We start from the raw sequence: 26621 nt of genomic DNA, 5'->3' as shown, positions 1-26621 counted from the left end.
CCCAGGTCAGGTAGAGCTGAAAGCTGTTCACCTAATGAGCATGGCCCTGGCAACATAGTAGAGTAGGTAAGGGCCTAGAATTGGGGTGAAGGGGCTGAAGCAATACCTCGAGTTTTGGCTTTCCCAAGAGTCTGAGTCCCTGGCCTCCCTCTGCTACTCCAAGAACTGTGCCTTGTAGTAGAGAGCTGTCCTGGGCAGTGTTCTCAGCATGGCCTGGCTCTTTTCAGTCTCTAAAGTGTAGTCCAGGCCCAGCCTGGAGACTGTGAGTCTTGTGGAAGCCCCCTCCCCCAGCCTGTTTCTACTCTGTGGACAGAGGGTTCTCAGCTCTTCGTCTAGAGCCAGGGTGACCCTTGCCTGTGACCCCAGACCTCTATCAGAGCTTCTGCCCAGAGCCCTGCTCCCATGGTGTGCCCTCCCTACTTCTCACTGATGCACCTCACCCCTGCCCTTCTCTGGGTCCTAAGCACATAGTGGAGATGGAGCCTCATCTTCAGTCTTCAGAGAAGACTGAAGCTTCTTCAGTCTTGCTCTGTTGTGCTGTTGTTTTGTTTGGAGATGCCAAGGAGCAAACCTAAGGCTCACACAGTACTCCACTGCTGAGCCACATCCCTAGACTTCGAGTCTTATCCTAAGTCCCCCTTGGCTGAGGGCAAAGCTGGCCTCCATCTGGTCCCTGTGAGCCCCCCCTCGCTGCCTCCCCCCCCCCCCCCCCCAGTCTGCTGAGGCTGCTGAGTAACTGCCGCATTCCCAGCTACGTTGAGCTGCTCGGCTCACTGCCTTGTTTCCTCTCCTTCCTGGCATGTCTGTAAACTTTGCCGGGTAGCTGAAGCCAAGTACCCAATTAGGGATTTCTCTCCAGTTTCATTCAGCCCGTAATTGAAGTGGGAGCATCTTATTGCATGACACATCAAACAAGCGTGTGCCCTGGAACCCCAGCCTGGATGTCCACAGCAGTCCTGACTTCCCCACCTCAGACCTGCAGGGCCAGGCCAGGCCAGGAGGTGTTGGCACAGCCAGTGCTCACCAGTCAAGCAGGGGCAGGGCCCTTCAGTTCGGGGTCCCTATGGGAAGTCATCCAGGCCTAGCTTGGCAGCTACTACCCACCTTTAGTTTCCTGTCTTGCACACCTGCCTGTTTGGGCTGTCACAAGCTGACTTTGGTAGCTAGTTTGTGTTCCTCGGCTGTGGCTCATGCGCTGTACTCCACGCCATGGGGAACATAAAGGTTTGGTATGGGCTCCATCTGACTTGGGCTGCTGTGGGGTCTAACTTAGGTGGCATAAGTACAGAGGGAAAGTCCCCAGCTCTCCCAGAGCCTGCACGGGGCTGTCTGTCTCCCCTGTATCTCACCACGCTGCAGCACCCTCCATCCTCAGCTGTCTAAGGGTGTAATTAGCTCAGTGATTTAGTGAGCTTACAGCGGTGCTCTGCCTCCATGACAGCCCGGCGTTAGAATGTTCCCGTCACCCTGATGGGTCCCCAATGCCCTTGCAGTTGTCCGCTCCCACTCACAGCCCCAGGCAGTCACTGATCTTTCCTCTGTCGATTTGTCTTTTCAGAACATTTGTCTAAATGGAACCTTACACTACACCGGCCTTTTCTGGCTCCTGTCACTAAGCATAATACTTTGGAGATTCAGCCGTGTCATAGCATGTACCCATATTCCTTTGTATGGCTGAGTAATATTCCACCGTGTGGACAACCCATGTGTTTAGGGATCAAGTCACTGATGGTAGACGTTGGACTGTGTCCACTATGGGTCATGCTGTTGTGGACATTGGAGATAGTGCCCATGTCCTATGTGTAGAAAGGGATTTTTGGATTATCTGGTACATGTATCACCTTTGTAAGGAATGACCTAATTGTTTTCCAAAGTGGTTGTGCCTGCTGACATCCCCCTGTGAGGGTCCCCTGTGTGCTCGTCATCCTCCCCGTAATTCGTCTTTCCTGGCTTCTTGACGACAACATCCTCTGTGGTTGCATTTCCCTAATGACTAATGATTCAGAGCTCATTTCTGCAGCCTATTAGCCATTCATACATCTTCCTCGCTGAGACGCCTCTCACATCGGTGCCCAGTTTTTAATTGGATTGTTTGTCTTCTAATCATTTTCTTAATGCTTTCGTCTGATAAGCAGCGTTTTTAATTTTGATGAAGTGTAATTTATCAGCCCTTCCTTCTGTGGCAGACACTTTGTCCTGGGGACTCCATTCACCCCAGCATTACGGTTGCCCGTGATTGTTACAGAGGGCTAGGCTGTAGACCCTGTGCCTGGCCCTGTTAGTTTGATGATGGAATCCAGTTTCATTTGTCCTCTTTGATCCTCAGTTACCCAGCACAATAGGTGCTAGGCGTGCTGTGTCAGCTGGCTTTCTATTGCTGTGCCATGACCAAAGCAATTCAGGAAGGAAAGGGTTGATTCGGCTTCCGTGTCCCTCTCACAGCCCACAGGTAACTCAGGCCAGGAGCTCGAGGCAGGACCTGTAGCAGAGGCTATCCAGGGACACTGCTTACTTGCCTTCTCCCCGTGGCTTGCTCACCCTGCTTTCTTATGGGACCCAGGCCCACTTGCCCAGGGACACTATACACCAGTGGCCTGGGCCCTCCCACGTCAGTCAGTAATGAAAAAAAAACATGCTTCATGGGCTTAGTCTTGTCATCTGGTGAGGGCATTTTCCTCACATCATTCCCTGCCTCTCAGATGACCCTAGCTTCTATCAAGTTGACAAAAAGTTACCCAGCACACTTCCCTTCCCTAATCCTTGCACTCTGGAGGTGGAGGCAGGGGATTAGAGGATTTGTACTTTCTCCTTGGCTACTGAGTTAGATGGAGGCTACCCCAAGTTACAACAACAAAAAGGCTGTGTTTCTGTGACTCTGAAGATCAGCTCATGATGTGATCTCTAGTCCAGAATCACTCTGTCTTGATGAGTCTGTTTGGCCAACTCTCCACAGGCCAGCCAGTCCTGGCACCCCATCCCTTGTCAAACTTGAAGCAGAGGCCATGTGTCCTCTGGTCTCTTCTGGGGATTGCATTCCCTTTCATGTGCTTTTCTAAGTCAGCTGTCCTGTCCTTGTATCTTTGTAAACAGGTGTGTTGTGACTGGGGAGTCTATTTCTATTCACCCCAAATTCAGGTGGCAGTGACAGACCAAAGAATAATTCCATCCAAGCCCAGCCTGGTGACCCAGTGAGTTTATTGGGGTTCCTTACAGGGATGTAGGTGCAGGATTATTTACGATGTGTGATGAGTCACTCACACACATGTGGGTGAGTCCAACAGCTGCATCATGGCCCACCCCAGCCTGCTGATGGCTTTTGTAAGCTGTGTCCCTGGAATGTCCAGCACAGCTTGCAGGCTGCTTCACTGAAGAGCCTCCCCCAACAACTGTTTACCATGTCTGTGACCTTGGGGAGAGGAGGGCCATTGAGCCTTCTCCCTCCACACGGGACTGTGGATCTGAGAGCCTCCTGAGGATTGTCACAGTCCATCTGATTTCAAGATGCCAGGACCCTGTCTGTTACCTCCTGGTCCACCGTAACAGGCGCTTTCGGGCCAAGCTTCAAATTTCTGAATCTCAGTGCTCTTTGTTTCTCTTCCTTGTTCCAAGTCTCACTGCAGATTTGACTACCAGTGGTGAGTAATAGACATGCCAGTCTAAATGCCATGCTGCCTTGAGATTTCTTCCATCAGATGCTACTCAGTTCAGCACTTCTGCAAAATAGACCCTCTGCTGTGGTACAATGAGATGGAGTGGAGGAGACACACAGATTTCTCAACCTTAGCAGGATACCTTGTGCATGGGGCTCCTGCCTTCCTTGTCCACTGTGACAGGTGGGGTGCAATGTGTGTTGTCTCTGTAAAGGATTGGGGGGTTCTTGTTAAAGTGCTGAGAACTGGAAAAGCTTCAGGGAAACAGTGGGATCAAGGGTCAGTGGAAGGCTGGGACATAAAGCTCTTGCCTTGCCAGCGGCATGAGGTCAGTCCTCACAACCTGCATTTTAAAATCTGGGCATGGAGCCGTGAGCTTAAGATCCAAGCTTTGAGGAGGTGGAGACATATGTATCCTTAGGGCTCCCTGAACAGCCACCTACACTACTCAATGGCTCCAAAGCCATTGAGAGACTGACAATTTTTTTTTAACATTATGACTTATATTTTTATTTATTTTATGGATCTATCTGTGTGTGAGGGTAGTGCATATGGATGTTATGGGACAGCTTTCACAAGTCAGTTCTCTCTTTCTATCTTGTGAGCCCTAGGAGTCTAACTCCGATCAAAGTAAACAACTGAGGAGCAACACCCAGGGTTGTCCTTGACCTGCAGGAGGATACATACACAGTCACAGGCACTGTACACATGTGCACACACACACACACATGCATGCACACATTTTTTTCACATGTATACACACACACACACATACAGAGAGAGAGAGAGAGAGAGAGAGAGAGAGAGAGCGCAGAACACCACTCCTGCCCTGTCTAATAGAATCCAGGCAACCTTGACTCAGCCCCAGAAGCTCTGGCTGTGTTTAGTCATCAGCATGTTACAACAGTCATGCCATCATAGGCCCAGCCACTAGCCCCCATCTGGCTGGACTCCAGGCCATGGGAGCAGGAGGGCCGCCTTTGCTGGCTCTCTTTGAAAGCTAAGAATTTCCGCACTCAGTGAACTCAGTCAGCCCCTTTCCCCTCATCCAGGCTAGTGTGTGGCAGGAAGACAGGTGTCCCCAGGTCCTCTTTGCTGACCTGGGGCTCCACCATGGCCTAACCATGGCTTTTCTCTTGCTGTGCCTGGTTCCTCAGCACCCAGTGTCTGCACCCCACCCAGCATCTGCCCCACCCCAGCATCTTTCCCAAACCTTCTCTGCACTGCTCTGGCTGCTGAGTTGGTTCTGTAGCCTTTTCCGTAATCTGCTGTCTGAAGAATTGGTTCCATATCAAGTCCGAGGCCATGGCACACATTAGCAGGTTTTTAATACACCACTACATCTCGAGGAGGAGGGACAAAGGAGATTTAAAACTCTTGTCTCGCCAAGAGCAGACAGATTGACTCAAGACTGACTCGGTCAATAAAAGATGAGCTCTGAACACTGGCCCCCCCGAAAAGGAGCTTGCCTTCCAGGGAATTATGGTTTCTGTACACCCAGTGTCAGGAATTAATAATACATCCAGTGTGCAGAACGGATTGCCAGCTCTCAGGCCCATGTAGACGTGACTCCAACACTGTAGCTCTGATGTGACTCATCCTCGCTGCCTCCTGCCGGCTCCATCAGAACTTCTGTTCCATCCAGTGGATGGCAGGCCACTGCCTCTGCTCCAGTCTTCTCTTGGCAGATCTCCTGCCTGGCACATCTGTAGAAGGAAGCTTCTGAAAGTTTGTATTGAAGCAGCTGTGTTCTCTTGTTTGTGATGTGATTCTCTGCTTCAAGTGTTTTTGGCTAGGCAGGGAAGAGGGTATGTGTATACACATATGACGAGGTCATGCCTGTTGGTCTCTGGTTGTATCTGTGTGTGAATCCTTTCTTTGAAAGCTTTCCTAGAGGACATGAATAGGCTGTTTGTGTTTGTACACACGTGTGTGTGTGTGTCTAGTGGATATAGATACCAGAAGAGGATTCCAGTCTCCTCCTCCATTATCCTCCATCTTAATCTTTTGATGTAGAGTCTCTCATAGACCTGGAGCTAGGCTGGCAACCAGCAAGCCCCGGCATTCTTCCTGTTTCCACACCTCACAGCTCTGACTTTTTACCTGAGTGCTGGGGAGTTAAACCCAGGTTCTCACACTGCCATGCATCTCCCCAACTCTGTGATACACTTTGTCAGAAACAGCTCCCTGCCTCACTCTCCAGCCTCTTGGGAATAAGAATGGGTGAGTGAGTCTAAGCAAGACATACATTGAGCCCTTAGCTCAGCAGCAACATACAAGCCCTCAGGCTGCTGGTTTGGATTCTGTAACCTCTGGTCTAGCACTCAGAGCCTTGATTTCAGCCCTGCCAGAGGCATGCAGCACAAGAACTCTGCCTGCCGGTGTTGCTGAAATTCCTTCCCAGGGAGATGTGAACAACAGCTGCCCCTTCTCCTGAGGTCACAATGACAAACTGAGGCACAGTTCTACCAAGGTACACTCTGGAAACCCAATGAGTTCATTGGACTTTCTTTCAGAGAATAGGTTCAGGGCTACTTACAGGGGTATGTGAACTCTGAAGAGCCTTACCCAGCAGGGATGAGAGCTTCCCCTTAGCCACATCAATGGATTCCTCCCTCTTCTTTTCCCCATCCTGTATACTCTAGCACAGTGGTTCTCAGCCTTCCTAATGCTGTGACCCTTTAATACAGTTCCTTATGTTGTGGTGACCTCCCCAGCCATAAGATTATTTTGTTGTTACTTTATAACTAATTTTACTACCATTATGAATCATAAATATCTGATGCAGGTTCAGAGCAGCTGTGCTAGCCTCTCCTGAGTTCGTGTGCAGTTAAGGCACAGTTGCCTGTTACAGGTGGCAGGGCCCATGATGTGGTGTAAACGGTCAACAGGCCCAGCTGGGCTGGTGCATTTGAAGGGGCAGAGCTGAACTTCCCAGGATAGTGATGACTGAGCTGAGAGGACAGTCACTCGAAGTAGCCAAGCTGAGGCAGCTCCATTCTCTGCCATAGGTCAGTCTTCTATCACCAAAATTGACCTTGTGGCCAATGGCTTTTCTCTGGGTTCCCAAACCTTCTGCGTACCTTGGACTGGGAATGACACCTCCCCACCCCCTGCCAAACTGCAGCCTGAATGCAGCTGTGACCTCTTAGAACTGCCCAGCTGAGACCAGTGGAGAGGGGTCATCAGCTCAGGGAGCAGGGAGCACATCCCTGATGGTGCTCCCAAGGACTGTGTGTATCATGACTGATGGAGTCACCACATGCAAGGCAGGGCTTGCAGGAGCCTGCAGTGCCCTGTCATCCCAGGGACAGACTCCTTGGAGCTGCTCCCATCTGACCCTCTGTGTTACCCTAATGGTGGCATGCCTTTGACCCGCCCCCACTCTCTTCTTACATCTGTCGCCACCTTCCTGCCAGAGCTTCCCAGTGCAGAGTTCCTGAAGGGAAATGTGGCCTTCAGAGAGCCAAGGTAAGACCCCAGCCTGTGGGATGTCTGTCCTTGGGTAAGATGACAGCTTGTGGTCCAGTGGCCTGTCCAAAAGGCTCACATGCTGCCAACAGTGGCTGTGGGTGGAAAATAATCTGGAGCAGTGCTGGCTGGCATCTCACACTCTGTGAAGTGTCTCACCCTTGGCGATGCATCTCCCACCCTGCAGTGCTCTCCAGTGGTGGAGCAGCGGGCATGAGCACCTGCACCACCCAGGCCTTGCTCTACAGTAGTCCCCCTTTTGTGTTTGTTGTTATTTGGGAGTCTTTTTTGTTTAGTTGGTGGATTGGTTTTGTTTTGTTGTTTTGTTTCCTTGAGAGAGGATCTCCTGTAATCTAGACTGGCCTCGATCTTCTGAGCATTCTGTTTCTACCTCCCAAGTGCTGGCTACAGGTGTGCACTAACATGTCTGATTTACACTGTGCTTAAACCCGGGACTTAATGCATGCTAGGCCAGTGCTCTACCAGCTAAGCCACATCCCCAGCCTTCCTCTCTGTACCTTCTAATGGCCTGCGTCTCCAGCGCTTCCCAGTCGTGGTTTTCCAGGCTTCCATAGCTATGTATACTAGAGACCTTCAAGTGGGGTCATAGATTGCTTCAGGCCACCCAGGCCTGGTGTCTAAGGAGAGTTTGGGCCCATCTGCTCAGTTAGTGGTGCTGAGCCTAATTCAATGGCTGTGTGTCCTGGGAGCTGTGGATGCTGGGCTTGCCCTAAGGTGGAGCCAGCCTCTGCCTCCAGAGACTTGTACAGTGGTGGACTCTCAGCCAGACAGGGTCTATAGGACCCTCAAAGCAGGGCAGGACCAGAGGTGCAGAAACTCAAGGGAGGCCAGGAAGGAGGGCACCAGGTGGTGTTGGCACTTGTTCCAGAAGTATAGCACCAAGCACAATCCCCTGTAGAAGGCAGAAGTCCAGGGCCTCTTGTAGCATGGCAGAGAACTATCCTGTCCAGGTGGGTGAAGCAGGCGTGGGTAAGTGAACCTATTGCACACAAAGCAGTGTTGGAAGCCAAGCCAGCACTTAGGCTGGGTTTCCACACCAGTGGACAGAAGGGAAATCTCTACCTCCTGCATCTGATCAGGAGGGCAGTCAGCTCTATGAAAGCAGGATCTCAGCAGGGCTAGTCCAGGCCAGTGGTGGTCGGGCGAGGTTAAGCATCTAATTGGGGCCCTCTGGGTCAGTGCTGGGTTTACAGCAGTCCAAGGGAACTTCAGTTCCTGGCTGCAGAGGTGGGTAGCAAGACGAGGGCTCCAGCCTGGAACAGCTTTGGTCACTCAGTAGTAGTGGTCTTGGGTGGGAGCTCTCCACTCATGTGTCCCAGATGGAGTGGTGAGGGAGGCCTGTTGAGTGGTACTCAGAGCCAACCGGAGACTCCAGACTGAGGGACACTGACACCAGAACCATGGTCCGGTCCCATGTAGATAGGGCTGCATGCAGCTTGACGCTCAACCCCTGGCCCTTATTTTTCTGAGCCAGTAGTAATACAGAAGTGTGCATGACTCTTGCTTGTCACTGAAGGAGCCTCTGCTGGGCACCTCAGGCTTGTGCCACAGGGCAGAGGCCTACTCTGGGAAGTGTAGATACTACTGACTTCAGTAGTATCACCTTGCACCCAGCTGGTGTTTGTGGGTGTCTCTCTGGGCTACCATGATTCTGAAGACCCAGGTTGGGTGAAGTCAGTCCTCTGGGCCTCTGGTTTGTCTCTCCATCCTTCAGCCAGGGCAGTGTCCCTCTTACCCTGGAGGACATGCAAAATCAGGGGCTGCTGATTCTCTACTGCCAAGATTACTGCCACAGGGACTGTGCAGCCTGGTGCTCTAGGGCCTCTCTTGCTCTGTCTGTCCCTGGGGTGGGGGAGGGAGACTTACAAGAACGAATATGATATCAGCGCCCGCTTGTCACCCCGGGACTCTCCCACCCTGTAATCTGGTGGGCTGTAATTGCTGGTGTCTTTTCAAATCATTTTTGTGCAAGGTGACAAGCTGCTTGCCGGAGTGAGCAGTTAATCACACAGAGATGCCCCATTTGAAAGGCGCTCAGAGCTTACCCAGGGGCGGCTGCCAGCAGCCAGGCGGGTGCACACGACCTGCTCATCTGCATATAATTCCAGGGCGAGCAAGCATCACTGAGGCTGGTGTAAACCATGCAATTTCCGGCCCAGCAGGGGAACACAGGCTGGTGGTGGGAACCAAATCTCTTGGCCTGTGGCATTGGTGGAGTTAAAAGTAGCCCCATCTCCATAGGGCAGCAAGAGACCTGATAGTGGGTGGTAGTGGCCTAGCCATTTTGGGAACCACAGCCCCTCATCTTAGACCAGCAGCCCTACCCGTCACTCTCCTGGGTGAGTTTAGGGAAGGAGGTCCTAGCTGGTGTTGCACATCACCTGTCAGCCACTCTACTGGCTTGGTTGGTTGTAGTTTGGATTTGGGGTGGGCTAGCAGCCTCAGTGCTCTGTGCCACACCCACTGGCTACTCTACTTCCCTCTGTGTGCTGTCTCAGAGGGTTAAACCCATAGTGGCCCAGCAGGCCCTAGGTCAGTGCTCTGGGACATCTCCTGCCATTCTCTCCAGGCAGCCGCAGGGAGTGGGGTACAGACATCCCTGTCACAGCCACAGCAGTGCCTGGCCTCCACAGCTGCTAATAAAATTGCATAAATATTTGATGGCTAATTATTAAATATTTAAAAATGTAAAACTGGGATGGTTTGGAAGTTAGCAAGGCATGAATAATTCAGTTCTTAGATGCACATCAGCTTTGGGTCTGAACAGGGCCAGCACCTCCAGTGCCTGCTGCAGCTGGGGACATAAGTCTCAGGGACTTCTCTGGCTAGCCACCAGTTCCCCAGGCCTAGAAGCAGATACTCAGGCAGGGTCCCTGTCATCACATTGCAGGACAGGTCTCAATCCCTTCCCTTGTAAAATGAGGAGGGGTTTCATGCCGCCTACACCATGGCCAAGCAGATAAGGCCCCTTTATCTTGGTGAGCCTGAAATACCATCCCTTCTGGTTACTCATTGTTCATGCCTCTGTGGAAACCAAAGACCAAGTATTGCCCTGCCACCTGATCAGACACAAGAGAAACTCCAACCACACCCTCAACTCATGGACCTCTCAAAGGGGAGACAGGAATAGACTACTGAGTACAGCCAGAGCACCAAGAAAAGCCTAGAACATGACTGTCTTTGCCTGTGGGTTCATCCTTCAGGCCGGGCTTGTTGGAAGCAGCACCTCTGCCTCAGGTTTGAGGGCCACAGTAGTGCTAGCTATGATGTGTGATATCCTGGTGCCATGGTGGTTTTTGTAAGACCTGCAAAATCCCAGTGGATTCTGCTTACTTTTTAGAAGGGAAAATGGCTCTACCAAAAATCCCCAAAGTAATGTTCAGAAAGCTACTTCTAGCTGTTAACCAGGAGATGCTGAGGACATGGAGGCAGTCACTGCTCCACTGGACCATACCATCCTTTCTGCTCCTACCCCATAGCAGTATAGCAGGAGGGGGAGCCCATCTGCAAAGGTGGGAAGCAGAGAGGAGGGCCACATAGCATGGGCATCCCTGGTGATCACAGTCAAGGTAGCATGCGTGTTTCCTGCTGGCCTCTGTGAGCATGTTTCCTTTCTAGGGTGTTAGAGAGCGTGGCTGTACTTCCTTCCAGCACACTCACTCCGGGGTAGGTCAGTTTCATGTGAGTGTCAGTGTGCTAATACATTGTCTCAGTTTTCTTGCCATAACACCCAGACCTGTACTGCCATGCCCAGCACCCCCCTCCCCAGCCCCCACTGTGGTTGTTTGAAAGAGAACAGCCCTCATAGGTTCATACATTTAAGTGTTTGGTTTCCAATTAGTGGCACTGTTGGGAAAGATTAGGAAGTGTGGCCTTGTTGGAGGAGCTGTGTCACTGGGGTGGCCTTTCTCTGCCTGCCTCTGGTTGGTCAGATGCAGGGTCTTCCCTGCCTGCCTGCCTGCCTGTGAGCATACGTCCCACCTTGATGATCATGGACAAACCTCTAAAACTGTAAACAAGCCCCAGTTAAATACTTAAGCTTATGAGTTGCCTTGGTCATGGTGTCTCCTCACAACAATAGAACATCAACTAAGACATGTGCTTTCTCGCTACATGGCTTCTCAGCAGAGATAGGCTCTTTCTCCAATATGAGTATGCTCTAGTGTGTGGATACAGATATGCATGGCATCCACACATACAACATTTATATTTACACATAAATACATACACAACACACACACACACACACACATCCTTCTCTACATTCAACTCTGATGGGAAATGTTCATTCGGTGATCTTCTGACCTGGATACTTAAGCACACATATCCTCGTCTTGCCTCAGTGGCATTGAGGTAAGACACTATCTTTGTGCCATGTTCTTCCATATGTTTGATTTTCCATGCTGTCCGACATGGTTAACTCCTCGTGGGACCCTCTCCAGGGGCTGTCCGTGTCTCTCAGTGGTTATAGGTGCAGTGGGCATCTGTCAGCTCTGCTTGGCTTTTTATCCCTGGCTAGTGTTCCTGGAGTCACAGCCTGGGATCAGAACAGCCTGTGCTCTGCTCTGATAGGGGCCATGTAGGTTCTTGCTGCAACCACAGGTACCTGCCCTGATAGCCCCCACTGCTATGCAGGGGCCTCCTTCCAACCCCATTCTTGTTCTCTCATATGTCTCTTGCCTGAGGCAAGAAGGTCCGGTGCTCTATGATGCTGTTGTTTCCAGGCACTGGAAATGGGTATACCATCCAGACGGGGCTCTGGCAGGTCTATCTCCCATGCTATGACTAGAACCCAGAACTTTGCAAAACCTATAAGTTCCTTAAGAACTTGCCATGGTGGGTTTCTTGTTTTTTGGTTTCTTTTGGTTTTGAAATAACACTTCATGTAGCCCAGGCTTGTCAGAACTCATTATGGAGCCAAGGATGACTTTAATTTCTGATCCTCCTGCCCGTACCTCCCACATGCTGAGATTATAGGCATGTACCACCATGCAGTGCTGGGGATCAAACCCGGGTCCAGGCAGGTGCTCTAGCTGAGCCATATCACCAGCCACTCAGTAGTTTTCTTGGGAGGTCATGTGTTTCTCTCCCCAAAGAGAAAAGAATTAGGTTTTTCTTTGTCCTGCAGAGCTGACCTCAGGTTCTCCATCAGAGAGGCATGACAAATGTCATAGGGGCTGCCACTGTTATGACCCAGAACTACAGCAGCCTGGTGCAGGTGAGCATGAAGGTTTAAGACTGGTAGTCTGGCCTGGTTTGCATCCCTGCTGCTATGACAAAATGCTGACTTAAAGCAACTAGGGAGCAGAGAGGAGGTATTCGTTGGCTTATAGGTTGCAGCCTGTCAATGAGAGGTAGGGACTGAGTCAGGAACTTGACATCAGGACCAGAAGCAGAGAGGAAGGCCTCACACTAGTCTGTTCTCTGGGCTTGTTCAGCTTCCTTGCTTATGTATCCCAGCCCACCTTCCCCTGATGGCACTGCCTACAGTTGGCTAACCCTACCTACATATCTTAGCAACCAAGACAGCACTCCATAGACAGGCACATAGGCCAGCCTGAAGGAGACAGTTTCTCAATTGAGAAACTATCTTCCAAGGTTTGTGTAAATTTACCAAAACTAACCAGCACAGGGATTGGAGAAGCAGTTTGGCAGTTAAGCACACATACTGATCTTCCAGAGAACCTGAATTCAATTCCTAGCACCCACCGACATCAGACAACTTAGAGCCACTCTACCTTCAGGGGCAATCTGATACCTCTAGTCTCTGAGGGCACCTGCACTCACATGCACATACCCACACTAGGATACACACACACACACACACACACAATTTAAAGTAAAAAAAAATCAATCTTTAAATAAAAACCCACTCAGCACGCACCTTTCTGTCCACAGCCTGGCACAGTCTGGGGTGTGCCTGCTGTGAGCCCTACAGCCAGCTTCTCCCTGGATCCCTCTCCTCTGCATCTATCTCACACGCGACCCTCTGGCCCCGCTAGTATCAGCCATTCTGCAGACTGGAGGGCAGGCGCTTAGACTCCAGAGATCTGAGCCCATAGACGCTCATTATCCCAACATCTCTGCTCTTGGGCAGGAGTACACATCACACTAGCTTTTATCTGGCAGAGCACAGGCTATTTCTGTCCTGTGTCCTTCTCTCAGAACTTTCGCAGATGTCTCCTGTGAGTCCAAAAGGGCAAACATGGGGCTGAGATGGTGAGGGTGTCAGCTCAGAGCCATCCTGCTGCCTCCCTAAAGTGGTGGAGCCAGCCAACAGGCCAGGGTGAGCTTTCCAGACAGACATGGAACAGAGAACAGAGGTTTGAGGCCAGGACCTGATGTGTCCCAGGACCACTCTGGAAACCCACTCTGGCCTATCACCGTCTCTGCTACCATCAAGTCTGGCTTGAGTTCTGATGAACAATTGCATCCTTTCCCTGGCTTCCGATTGTCACCCGCCACAATCCTGTCCTTATAGGACATCCAGGATTGTCCTTGCAGAGAAAGCCTTAGGAAGGGAGGGCATGGACAGCCTGGCCTGGAGATACTGAGGATCCTGGCTTAGAGCTGGAGGATGACAACCACAGCCTCTTTCTGGCAGCATGGAAGGATTTAAAAATTGGCAAGGCCTGTGACAAGATGGAAGGGAACCCAGAGCTTCAAGGACCTCAGTTGCCATGAGCTAGAGAGAGGCCCGGGGGGCGTGGCCCTGTGGATCTAGAGGACTCCAGAACAAGGCTGCCCTGCTCTGGGTCTTGGTCTCAGAATGAGCTCAGAGCCTCTTGGTGGCTTGCAGCTCCTTGAGTTTCACCCCAGCTACCACCCTGGCCCTGGCTCCTGTGTTGTTACCTGCACACTCATGAGTGGCTAAGGACATCTCCCCAACACCAGAGTGTGTCATCACAGACCCCCAAGGCCCTCTGGCTCCTGGGAGAAGCCCAAAAGCAACCTCTGCTCTTGGTCACTTTGGAAGAGACTGAGTGACAGCCAGTGGCAGGAGAGTAATGACACTTCCAAGGTGGAGCCCATCTTTTATTTATTTAATCCAAACCATCGAGTGAATTATTCATTCCTGTTTATGTAAGTCACTGAGCCACAGAAATAACAAGGAAGTTGAAGCACCCCAAATCAAATGATTGTTTCCAGGCTTTGGACATCACCCCTTGCTTGTCTTGCCTGTCCCCACCCCCCAACTCCCCAACAGTGGCCTCACCCTCACCCTGAAAGAGGTGGCTTTCACTCTCAACCACCAAGGGCAATAGGTGTTTCCTCTTTGCAGCTACAACCATGCCTGTGATTGCTTGGCATGTAGCCAGAGTGCCTCCTCTCCATTCATCCCCACAGTACACAGACCTTCCTCCCCATGGGCCTTCAGTGGGCCTGAGCCCCACACCTGCCTGCCTCTGAGATGGGAAATACACAGAAGCCCATTTCCTTCCTCAAGGTCAGCCTGTGTTTGGTCCCAAGATTTAATCTTCCCTATTGGACATCTGAGGTCTTTCAGCAGTTGTCACAGTCTCTGATGGCTGAAACCTCCCTGGGAAGTGTGGTCAGTGGATTTCTTCTGATGAAGGCCCTCCCTCAGGAAGGAGGGGCCCAGGGGTGCCAGGAAGAGTCTTGGGGTCAGGGCTGCCAATTAACCTTCCATTTTCATAGTCTGATCACTCGATTAATCAAGGCTCTGGACCTGTGTCCTGTTGAAGGGGCTCACACTGTGGAGAGCAGTGTCTGCCAAGGCCTCTGTGAGGTGATGGATGAAAGAGCCACAGGACAGGGCCGGCGGCCAGGCAACAGCCCCACAGAAGAGCTTCTGCCTTCAGGCTGGGTCTGTCAAGCCATTTCTCCTCACAGCCCCTGGTACCAGCATGCCTTGCTTAGAGTGTGACTTCCTCACTGGACTGTGGTTGAGCCGTCCATTGTAGAATACGAGGGATGGCAAACGTGGCAGCAGCCCTGCTGGAGCCCTTCAGCTGCGTGGGTCCAGTGGTTGTACTCTGTGAATTCAGTTTCCTTGTTTATAAAAAGAGGGTGGGGAAATGTTCATCTGGAGGTGTAAATGTGTGAATTTTTCTGGGACATTAAAGAAAAAATCTGTTCATTCTAGATAGGGCACCAACAACAGAACAGTCTGGCCAAGTGCTGGTTACTGAAGCCATGAGCTTATTGGGGTTACTTACAGGAGCCTGAGTGAGCAGTTACTGAAGCACTAGCTACTCACAGGAGCTGCGTCACCAAAAGCCCACCCCAGCCCAGGGAGCAGCCCTCAAAAGCTGCATCCCGAAAGCTCCCCATGAAACTTGCAGCAGCTTGGCCAGTTGGAGAGGCTGCCCAGAGCAGGTACTGTTACTCTAGAACCATGTCCTGGTGCTGATGTGGTCTTTGAGTTTATGCATCTAACTTAGACTGGTCTCCAGGGCTTTCCCTAGCCAGATCCTCAAGACTATGTCTGAGGACAGCCACATGCTATGCTCCCCTGGGAGATGGTACAGAGTCACAGAAGTAGCAGAGTGAATAGGGACCCAGTCCTCTCTGGTCTGTTTTCCTCCAGGTTGCTCAAAGCTAAGAGAGCTACCTCTCTTTTAGAAAGCAGTCTCTCTGGCCCCACTGATCTCTAGAAAGCCATCCCATTTGCATATACTAATCATCCTCTGGGGCTGTGGTGCACAGGACACAGGCTCATTTTCCTTCCTGCCTCAGACCTGACCTCAAATTCTCTGCTCAACTCTCTGCTCCTCTTTGACAGTGAGCCCATGAGGACCTGTGATGGGCCTAGTTGATGGAACCTCTTGGATGCTGAGTTCCTCTGACTTAGGGATGTCTTTCTCCACTCAAGCCCAGGACCACCCTCCTCAGAAGTGCCCATATATCATGCCCAATGTTAACTAAACCTACTTCCTCATCACAGTGAAAGGGAGGTCCACAGCCCACCATTACCTGAGCCTGACAGCCCAGGCCTGCGGAGCTCTCCTTATGAGAAAACTCCATAAAGGACTTCCAGGAAGTGCCCAGCTTGAGACAGTCCCTGTGTGTGTGTGTGTGTGTGTGTGTGTGTGTGTGTGTGTGTGTGTGTGTGTCTAAGTGGAGCCAAGCTCAGTAATTAACGGGGGTGTAAATCAGGGCTTAATTACTCAGCAGGCACCTTGGGTGAGAGATTCATGGTAATTGTGTGTGCTCCTGGTGGCTTTGCGCAGCTAGCTTCTCCCTAAGCACCAGTAAACCGCGGGGGCAATTGGGGAGGTGGTGCTCTGTCCTGAATGAGCCTCCCAGAGACACGTGGCAAGTTGGGGAGGGACTCCTAGGCCAGATTATCTGGAGCCCACCCAGTCCGTGCTGAGGGGCAAGGAGGGTCCTTTTGGTTACAGGTGGCCAGCATGTGGATCTTATACCTATAAATAAAACAGTCTACAATATCCAAACAGCTTTCAACCACCTCTCTCTCTGAGTGCTATGCTAGCTCATTCAGGGCAAGTGGCCAGTCCCTGGAAGGAAGGGGCTGAGACTGCAGCCTAGAGATGGTCCATGTGCCAGAGCGCTTGGGACTCTGACCCTCAGTGCAGACTTGGACTCCTGGTGCTTCCTTCTCCTGTGTGCTCTAGAACCTGCTGCCCAGCTGGACCAGTCACCCCCAATGCATGACCTACTGGCCTATGATGCTTTCCAACAGTAATCAAGGGCGATGTCCTGTTGGGCATTGTTATTCTGCTAGCAGGGTATCTAGTCACAGCATCTGTCTCTCAGAGTCACTGTTGTTGGTTTTTTTTTTTTTTTTTTTTTTTTTTTAGTACTGTTGTTAACATAATGAGTTTATTATGGCTGCCACCAGAGGGTCAGACTGCTTCTCTGGCCTCTTGTCCTTTTTCTTCTGATTCCTCAGGGCTCACAGATAGATGGGCACCAGCCTCAGTCGTCTGCAGGTGCAGGGACTCCAGCTGGGCCATGGTTTTCCCTGTCCCCCCTGTGCACTCTGGGACTCACAGCACCCCCTTCTCCCTGCAGAGCTGCGGAAGCAGGTGGAGAGTGCTGAGCTGAAGAACCAGCGGCTCAAGGAGGTTTTCCAGACTAAGATCCAGGAGTTCCGCAAGGTCTGCTACACACTGACTGGCTACCAGATCGACGTGACCACCGAGAGCCAATACCGCCTCACCTCCCGATATGCTGAGCACCAGACAGACTGCCTCATCTTCAAGGTAGGCAGCTCGCCTCCTCACTGGGAGCAAGATCAGTGTCGGCCTTGGTAAACGGCATGTGCTGGAGCAGCCCAGTGTCCCCATAGCATGGTCTTCAATGGCAGGAGGGGACATACTGGCCCCTTTCTCTCCACTCCTGACAGGCACTGACCTCGGGCCACTTCATGGCTTTTCCTCACTTACTCTGTGAGTCTCTGTCAAGGTCTGTCCTATGAGTTGTGGCACTTTGACTTTGGAGCAGTGAGAAGCATGGCAGACATCTTGCTGCCAGACTCTGCCAGGGCTCAGTGTGTGGCACAGCCCATGGAAGGGAAAGGACAAGCTGTATGTGCCAGCTACTTGGTGGTCAGGCCAAAGATACCAAAGCTGATACCGTAGGTAGCTGGGCAAGCCCTTCATTCTGGGAAGGGTCAGTGGTCTTCATGAAGCATGTATGTACCTGTTGGAGTCTCATGTACAATGTGGGCTTCTGAAGAGCGATCCCTCTCTTAAGCTAAGCAGGAGGGAGCATCAGCCTGAGGGAGGGTACTTGGCATATAGCTTGGCCAGACGTGTGGACAGGTTCTCAAAGTACACACAGGTCCAGCAGAAGTGAAGTTGTTTTTTCATGGGAGTGGGGTGCCATTGTAACTGAAAATCTGAGGTTACAAGGACTTACCCATCACTGGCAGCAACCTTACTTTCTGTCTGTGGGATGGTCTTATGGTACAAGCATGGTACATGGCCCTGGAGTAGCCCGTGATCCCAGTGTTACGTGTGACCGTTAGGGGAAGGGACTCTGTTCAGTAGCTGTGGGTGGGAAGCCCAGAGGTTGGCCAGTTCCACTCTGTACCATGTGTAGCTGGGCCACCCACAACCTCAGTAGCCATGCTGTCTGTGCCCTGCAGAAACAGGGGCCTGCTTTCACTTCTACCTAAGCCCTGTGCCCAGTGTGACCTACATGTTTTATGCCAAATTTCACAGAAAAAGTTGTAGTCCTGGCCCAGAGCTTGTCGATGTACAGTGGCTCACTTACCCTTGTTCCCACCCGTCTGTCTGTCTGCCCCTTTCATGGGACTCTGCCCACTGTGGTGGCAAAGGCATATGCAGCGCAGCACCTACTGTCCCCTGCAACTTTGTGCCGTGTCTTGGAGACTTTCTGGACTTCTTAAATTACATCCCTCCATTTTTACACTTCTTAACACTCTCAGACCTTTGACTAAGTAAATAAATATTTGAACGCCCAAAGTCTCTAAGTCAGTAAGCCATCAGGAATGTATTTCTTTGCTTCTGTGTACCTTTGAATAACTCAGGATCACTGATGGGTATTTAATTTAATGCAGTGTAAGACTGGTAAATGAAGATGTGCTGAGCAGCTGTCATGATGAACACACACTTACAGCAGTGTGTGTAGACAAGGTCTAATTTGCATTCCAAAGTACTCTAGGGGTTCTGTTGTTTTGTCTTTTGGTGGTAAGAGAATAGAACCCAGGGCCTCCTGCATGCTAGGAGCCAAGCACACTCCCAGGCTCTGGGGGCCCATGTAGCACTGTCGCCAAACTCCATCCCCAGCTCCTTCTTTCTTTGCATTTAGAGACAGGGACCGACTGCCCATGTCAGCCTTGAGCCCTGTGTTGTAGCACATGTTGGCTTAGACTTGTAATCCTCCTGCCTCAGGATGCACCATAAGGTCCTGCTGGGTTCCGTTTTTAAGGTTGTTGAAATCATGGTGTGCACAACCAGTTTTAGGCCATGCTATTCAAGGCCACACAGTGAGAACGTCACTCTAAAGAGCTTAAGTCACTTCTGCTCTGGTCTCCAAAAGGCAAACACGGTCACCACAGTGCTGCTTTGACCCTGCCACCCTATTCCAGCTAGTTCCAGTTTACTCAGTTCTGCCCGCCTTCTTTCTGTCACAAGCCCACTTGTAGTGACCTCCTAGCCGTCTGTGAGACCTAGCACAGCCTCTGCAGCACACAATAGAGTGAGGGCAAGGATAGCTGCTTACTGTACTGGTACACACTGTCCTCATACTCTCCCAGTTCCTCACTTGCCCACAGAGGCGGATGAGGTGTTCCTGCCCACCAGCTGTCCTTGGGGTTGCCTAGCCAACCATGAACACACACACTCACCATTCTCCAGGTGTCAGTGGGTCAGACCCAAGGGGCACTCAGTGACACCAACCCAGCTAGGCAGGAGAAGCAGGCAACTGCATTCAACTCAGGGCTCAGAAACAGGCCAGCTTTCTCTGACTCCAGGTGTCTCCCTAAGAATGGCAGAAGGGACAAGGAGGAGGCCCCATGTGGTCTGCTGATGGACACCATCCCCAGCCAACATGGTTTGAGCCTGTTGAGAAGCCTCTCCTGGGCTCCTGGCTACACCCAGGGCTCAAAACCACCTCAACCTCAAGTGGCCAGTGTAGCCACAGTAGGGCCTCCTCCCTCAACTCCTGGCATCAGACAGGCTACAGAATGTGTGCTCACACAGGGACACGTGTGCTCACGCGGGAACACGTGTGCTCACACAGGGACACGTGTGCTCATGCAGGGACATGGTGGGATGGCTTGGTGAAAGTGATGGCCAGGTAAAAGCTGGTATGTTGCTGTGGCCACTGGTCAGGACTCTTGTCCCATGGTGGCCAAGCAAGTGAAGAACTTGGTATGTGGTGATGGATTGGAGGGGCTGCAGCCTGTGACCTTGGTAGAGTTGGCTCATATTAGACAGGAGACTGTTACATTGCGTCACTCTGGGAAGTCCTGGGGGCGTGTAAACTCTTCCTTGTACCATGTTTTCTTTTTAAGAATGCATTTTCATGAGCACGTGTGTACATCTGTGTGTAGGGTGGAGACAGAGGACACCTCCACCTGTTCCTCACAAGGCACACCATCCATCTTTGAGATAGTCTCTCACTGACCTGGAACTTGCTAAGCTGGCTAGCTAGTGCTAGCCTGGGGCTGCACTGTCTTCCTCCTCCCTGGTTTGGGATGACAAGTGTACCACTGTGTCTGGCTTTTCCTCGTGGATCCGGAGATTGGATTAGGATCTTGGTGTTTGTAAGGCAAGTAGCCCACAGGACTGTCTCCCTCCTTGTAGGTTTATTTGCCGACAGGCAGCTTTCACTCCACAGCAGGGCTGGAGCGGCCTCTGCAGTCACCCGTTTGCCCCACTCAGGCCTTGTGGCTCACCCTCTGCACCATGGACGGTGAGTCTGGGCGGCAGCTCATTGAGACCAGCAAATGTTTCTTGAGGGCTGCTGGGCACTGGCTCCAGTTCTCTCCGAAGCTTTCCCTTGGACTGCTTGCTGCAGCAACCATGGACTCAGCTGGCCCTTCTGCCTCACTGCCTCTTCCTCCTGCCTGGCCCTGTCCAGTCTGGAGATTTCTGTCCCATGACCCCACTCTATCCAGCTGTGGAAGGAAGTGAGTGGACTCAATGCTGGACACACACTAGTCCTCAGAGCATTATAGTATGAGCTGGTGCCGGCCCACTGCCTGCCTTCTACATCTCCTTCCTCATCTGTCAAGTGCAGATAATTACAGGTTCTGCTGGCCCTGCACCTGTGACGGTGTGGGTCACCTGAGGGTCCCTGTTGGTTACCCACAGATGCTGCCCTCCTGTGTGCAGTCTATAGTGACCAGGGTCTTTTCTTTTTATTTTTGCTGCTGTCCCTGGCAAAGCCTTCAAGCAGTTCCCAGAATTGTCACAGTGGCCAGGTCTCAAAGAGGAATTGGCAAGACCCTAGGCACAGATCACCCTTTCCTTATCCCCAACCCCACCCACCCGTCTTCCCTAGTTAGGGAACATGGGAGCCCTGGCAGCAACCTTAAAGCATCTCTGGGCCATTGGGTCACCTGTGTCTGCCCCTTCCCTGTACCAGGTCCCTTCCTAGGGTAGAGGCCCCTTTGTGGCATTCTGGCCTTTGGGTTCCACACATCCCTAAGAAATTCCTCTGTACAATGTAGTACCAGTAGGACTACAGTGGGTCTTCCAACAGGAAACCTCTCCTCAAGACTCTAGGGTGGGATTGTCCCATCCCATCCCATCTTTGGCCATTATGTACCCTCACATCCTCTACAGTACTATCAGAGCTAAAGCAATTCTAGAACCCTCATCCACCAGCCGATACCTGGCTAGGAGATAGGGCATTCACAAGATCTATTGAAGACTGGTTAGAGAAGAGGGAAAATGGATAGGGACCAGGCAGGAGGCAGGGCTGGCTCATGCACAACTGTGTGGCCATGGCCAGCTCGGGCTCAGGCAAGGTCACTTTATCCCCAGCTCACAGTAACTTCCGCTCATTTTCTTTTCACCCCAAACAGCTTCCAGGCAGGAAGGGTCTGTGACAGAGTTAGAAATAGCTGGGGCCTGTTTCCAGCCAAGCAGGTTCTGCAAATGTGTGCTGGGATAATTGAGGGTTGGCTCACGGTCCCACATGGCTCCACTTCCCTTCCCAGCCTGGACCCAGCCTCTGCCATGTGTGGGTGGCCGAGCTGCCTCCCAAGGCTGCTGTGTGGGGGAAGGCAGGAGCTCAGCTCCAGCACACATTGGGAGTCTGGCACCTTGCCCACTCCTCCTCTCCCAAGAGAAGTTGGATCCCAGAGTCTCCAGTTTCCTTGGAAAGACTGGACCTACCAAATATCCCCAGCAATCCTGGTGTGATCTCATTCCCTGTGGTTCACAAGGACTACCCAGAAGGTAGTCAGAAACCAGAAGCCAGGCAGTGGTGAATAGAATTGACTGCAAAGCTCTTGAGATGCAGGTGACCATGACCTTGGGTCCCTTCTCTCATGCCTCTGACCACTCCACAGTCTAGCATAATCCAGGGCCTGGAGGAACCTGTTCAGGGACAGTGAGAGGAAGACCTGGAATCTGGGATTACATGGACCCTGCTGTGTCTTAGCTGTCTAGTACGAGTTCCTGATCTGGGAAGCAGGATTGTGCAACCTAAGGGGTGCGATCACATATTTATATAAAAGTGTAGGTCCACGCCTTTATCCACATGGCTGAGTCCAGCTTTTCACATGCATGCTGGGATTGAACTTCGGTTTCATGCAATTTTACTCCAGACCTGTCTCTTGTGTTTTGCTTTGTTTTTTCTTTGCATAATGTCTCCCTGTAGCCCAGGCAGGCCATGACTGAGATCCTCCTACCTCTGCCTGGATTTCTGGTACGGTCAGTATCCACCATATAAGCACCATCACAAAGTCTTTCCTTTCACATCTTCCCAGTCAGAGGCCTGAGACATGGTGAGGGCTCTGGAGGTGCCTCCCTGTGTCTGCAACAGGGCTCTAGGCAAATGGCTGGACCACTCATAGCTTCCTGTTCCTCCCAGCAATGCTAGTTCATGGTGCTGGATCATGGTACTTCTGTTGGTATGTGTGTTGTGGGCTCTGCACCACCAATGGGATGTCTGGCTCAGCTTGCAGAGTGAGCATGTCATTCCTCACTGTGGATTTGTCCTTGTGGCACAGTGTGACATTTATTAGGATAGAAGCTGCCTGAGCCACCTGCCTCCCAGAGCTGCTCCCACCATTCCCCTGCAGCCTGGCATCCTGCAGTGGGCACTTCCTCAACTGTGTGCCCAGCCTCTATGTAGGCATAGCTCTGCCTGTATCACTGAGATTCTGTCTGCCATGCTCTTGCAGAAGCACACAGAGCCTATGCCCAGAGCAGAAAGAGCAGGTGAGAAGGCAACCAGCTTCCACACACCTGCACCCACAGCGCCTGACAGGCTGCCAGACACTGCAGGTGTATGCATGGGAAAAGGCAAACATCCCAGAGTCCCATACCCAGGGCCCTTCAGCTATGCAGAGTATGAGCCCTGCTGGGTGGCTCAGGAGAGCCTGGATCAGCTTCTCCATCCACAGGATAGCTGTGTAGTCGTGCAAAGGTTTACACAAAGAGCTTGGAATCGCTTTCCTTTCCCTAAGTACACAGCTTGGAGGAAGGGACCATGTATCTGCTAAAGCCCAATTAATACACAAGATTCATAGACTCATGGGTGCCCACCCCATGTCCACAGCCCAGTCTCCAGGAGCTCAGCTCTGCTGCTGTGGACTGGCATAACAACACAGAGGCTATTTTTCAATAAAACTTTATTTATGGCACCAAGCTCTGAATTTTATAGAGTTTCTACAGTATGCCAAGTATTCTTGGGGCTTCTTGAAAACTAATACATCTATTTGTAGAATAGCATTAGGTTTATAGAGAAGTTGAGTGTAAAATAAGCTTCCCCTGTGTCCTAACCTATACCATTGTTCTTATAGTGCTGACCAATCTTGTCCATGTGTGGCCTAGTAGCTGCAGTCTCTAAACCCAGTCTGTCCGGTTGCTGGGAATTGTTGAAGTCTGTGCTTATAGAATATTCTCAAGTCATGCAAATCCATTAAAATTTATGCCACCACTCTGGTGTCCCAGAGAGTAGCTCCTGACTCTTAAGTCTTCTGAGTATCCGGCATCTCTCAGCTCCTACAGATCCCCTACCTGTAATGCTGCCATTCTTGGGATTTCCCAGAGGTGGGACCCTCTGTGTACTGGATTCTTTAACTTAGCAGCATTCACTTGAGATTCCTGAGTCATTTCTGGGCTTGATTACTCTTTTTTTTTTTTTTTTTTTTTTAATTTTTGCAGGGCTAGAGATACAACCCAGGGCTTTGTGCATGTCAAGCCAAATGTTCTCCCCCTGACCTACATCTCCCAGGCCCTCACTAGGGCTTTCTAGGCAGTGCGCTGCCACTGAGTTCCCAGACGAACGTTTATAGCTCCTTGAGATAGAATGTCACTATGTAGCTCAGGCTGGCCTCAAGCTTGCCATTCTCCCCGCTCCCTTCTCAGTACTAGGTTAACACCTGGCCAATCATTTCTTTCTGTTGCTGGTATTGGTATATGCCACAAGTGTTGGGTCCATTCGCCTACTGAAGGATGTCCTCCATGTCCAGTTTTGACTCGTTATGAATGGGCTCCTCTACAAGAGCTTTAAAAGCATTGGCAGCTTAGTAGTGTCCAAGTCACTTGCAGTTCAGTTGATGCAGAGTCCATAGTTTGCCAGTCCCTGACCTCCAGAGCATTCCCATTTCCACATCTGCACACCAAGGTCCACCAGATGTGCAGCCAAGGTGGGGCCTCTCTGAAAAGCAGAATAGCCCTGGGGCTGCCCCCATCTCTTGCTTTGGTTCCTGGCACACTCACTGTCACACACACCTACACACATGTACACATACACTTGGCCTCTGTCTGGTCCTCTGGTGCTTCCCATATGGCATCTGCTTCCGAGAAGTCAGAAGAGCAGGGTCAGAAAGTGATGGAGGTGACGTGGGTCCCAGTGGGAGCCCCTGCAACTGAGCATGTGCTTCAGAGCTGAGTGCTATATGGTCAGTGTCAGTGTTTGGAGAGTGGCTCCCAAGCATCAGAGCCCAGGATCAACCAGCACCCAGTAGTTCTTGACAGCCCTACATCTTCCTCAATGAAGTGTACATGGGCTGTGTTACTTTTTTTTCATTGCTGCACAGAACACCTAACAGAAGCAGCTTAAGGCAGGAAGGATTTAGTTGGGCTCACAGCTTCAAGTGATACAACTTGTCGTGATAGAGAAGGCGTGGTGCTGGGGAGGCTCTACCCATAGTGCTACAAGTATGAGGTGGCTTCTCTCCACATCTTGGTGGGTCATGGAAGCAGAGAGCTCAGGGTGGAACAGGAATTAGGTATAGCCTTCAAGGTATGGCTCAGTGGTAGAGCCCCTGCCTAGAATCCCCCAGTGAGGGGCTGGGGTGTGGCTCAGTGGTAGAGCCCCTGCCTAGAATCCCCCAGTGAGGGGATGGGGTGTGGCTCAGTGGTAGAGCCCCTGCCTAGAATCCCCCAGTGAGGGGCTGGGGTGTGGCTCAGTGGTAAAGCACCTGCCTAGAATCCCCCAGTGAGTGGCTGGGGGTGTGGCTCAGTGGTAGAGCCCCTGCCTAGAATCCCCCAGTGAGGGGCTGGGGTGTGGCTCAGTGGTAGAGCCCCTGCCTAGAATCCCCCAGTGAGGGGATGGGGTGTGGCTCAGTGGTAGAGCCCCTGCCTAGAATCCCCCAGTGAGGGGATGGGGGCGTGGCTGGATATGGCTGGGGTGTGGCTGAGGTGTGGCTCAATGGTAGTAGCTTACAACCACCCCGTGTCTTAAATGTTCTACAACCTCCCAAGTAGGGACCAGGTGTTCAAACAAACAAGCTTGTGGGGAGCATTTCACATTCAGACTATAACACAGACGCTGTAATACAGGGTGATGCTGGGCTGGAAATAGGAAGAGACCCTTGGTGTGCAAGCCCTGATTGTTCTCCAACCTCTCATGGCTCATCAGTGGTAAACATTTGGGTAGCAAACACTTGCTGGATATTGTGTGCCAGGCAGTAAGTGGGCCAGAGGCTGAGCCCCAGGCCGTCCTTTATATCACACTTCCCATGGTTCTGCTCACCCCCTGCTGCCTTCCAAGGACTTGGAGCAGTGTATGTGCTTGTTTACAGGTTCTGTGTGGTGCCTTCCCTCAGTGCCTCTCCATATGGGGCTGCAGGTTCCTTGACTGGCTACCATTCTTACCAGGCCTGTGCTCCATGATGAGACCAGGCTCCTGCCAAAGAGGTGTAGACTAGCTAGGCAAAGGCCTGCATCAAGCTAGGGTACATGGGCACGGGCTGAGATTTGCTCAGGGTTTATCGCTCCCTGATGAAGCTTTTGCATTTCCACTGTAGTGTAGACGTGACCTTCATAGCTGCCCTGCCTCTGCCTTTCAAAGCAGCCTTGTAAACACACAGAGCAAATATGCCTGCCTGCCCACCATGCTCCCTCCATCCGTCCCACACAGATCAGGCACGGTGCTCCAGGTTCCTGGGAGGCATGGCTGCTCACACAGGAAACTCTGAAAGTCTTGCTGTTTTGGCCCTAAGTCACCTGCCAATGCCCTACAGGAACCCCAGCCTGTGAGGTGTTCCTAGTCTACGGGGATGAGGTGCTACAGGACAGACAGAGATGGGGAGAAGCTCTAGTTCTCAGAGATAGCACTGCCTTAGCCTGGAGCCCTGTGTGCTCATGGCTCTGCTGTCACATACATAGGAACAGCATGTCTACACTAGCAGAGCCTTCAGCTCTTTGTCATCAATGGAAGGAATGTGAGTGTTGAAGGTCAAGCCATGGGACAAGTGATAAGGACAAAGTAGGGGAAACCAGGTAGTGATAGACATGTGTTCTTTGTATTACTCAGGAGTCAGAAACCAGTGCATCCATCCCAGGGAAGCACATGGTCAAGCCCACCCACAGCCCCACTTCCTGGATCAGCCACCTG

At 51.6% G+C, this 26621-nt stretch overlaps 1 protein-coding gene across 8 annotated transcripts in view; it reads left to right on the top strand.

Annotated features, from left to right (window-relative positions):
* Mad1l1 (mitotic arrest deficient 1 like 1) overlaps positions 1-26621 on the top strand; it is a 314433-nt gene that overhangs the window by 239444 nt on the left and 48368 nt on the right. For all 8 annotated transcript variants that reach the window (XM_076923499.1, XM_076923497.1, XM_076923502.1 and 5 more), the window contains one exon: positions 17142-17332. In XM_076923499.1, the coding sequence (XP_076779614.1) occupies positions 17142-17332 (191 nt within the window). The remainder of the gene's footprint in view (positions 1-17141; positions 17333-26621) is intronic.

The sequence above is a fragment of the Arvicanthis niloticus genome, chromosome 24 (genome assembly GCF_011762505.2).
Source record: "Arvicanthis niloticus isolate mArvNil1 chromosome 24, mArvNil1.pat.X, whole genome shotgun sequence".
Lineage (NCBI taxonomy): Eukaryota > Metazoa > Chordata > Mammalia > Rodentia > Muridae > Arvicanthis > Arvicanthis niloticus.
Note: the sequence above shows the minus strand (reverse complement) of the source record. Positions and strands in the feature narration are given on the sequence as shown.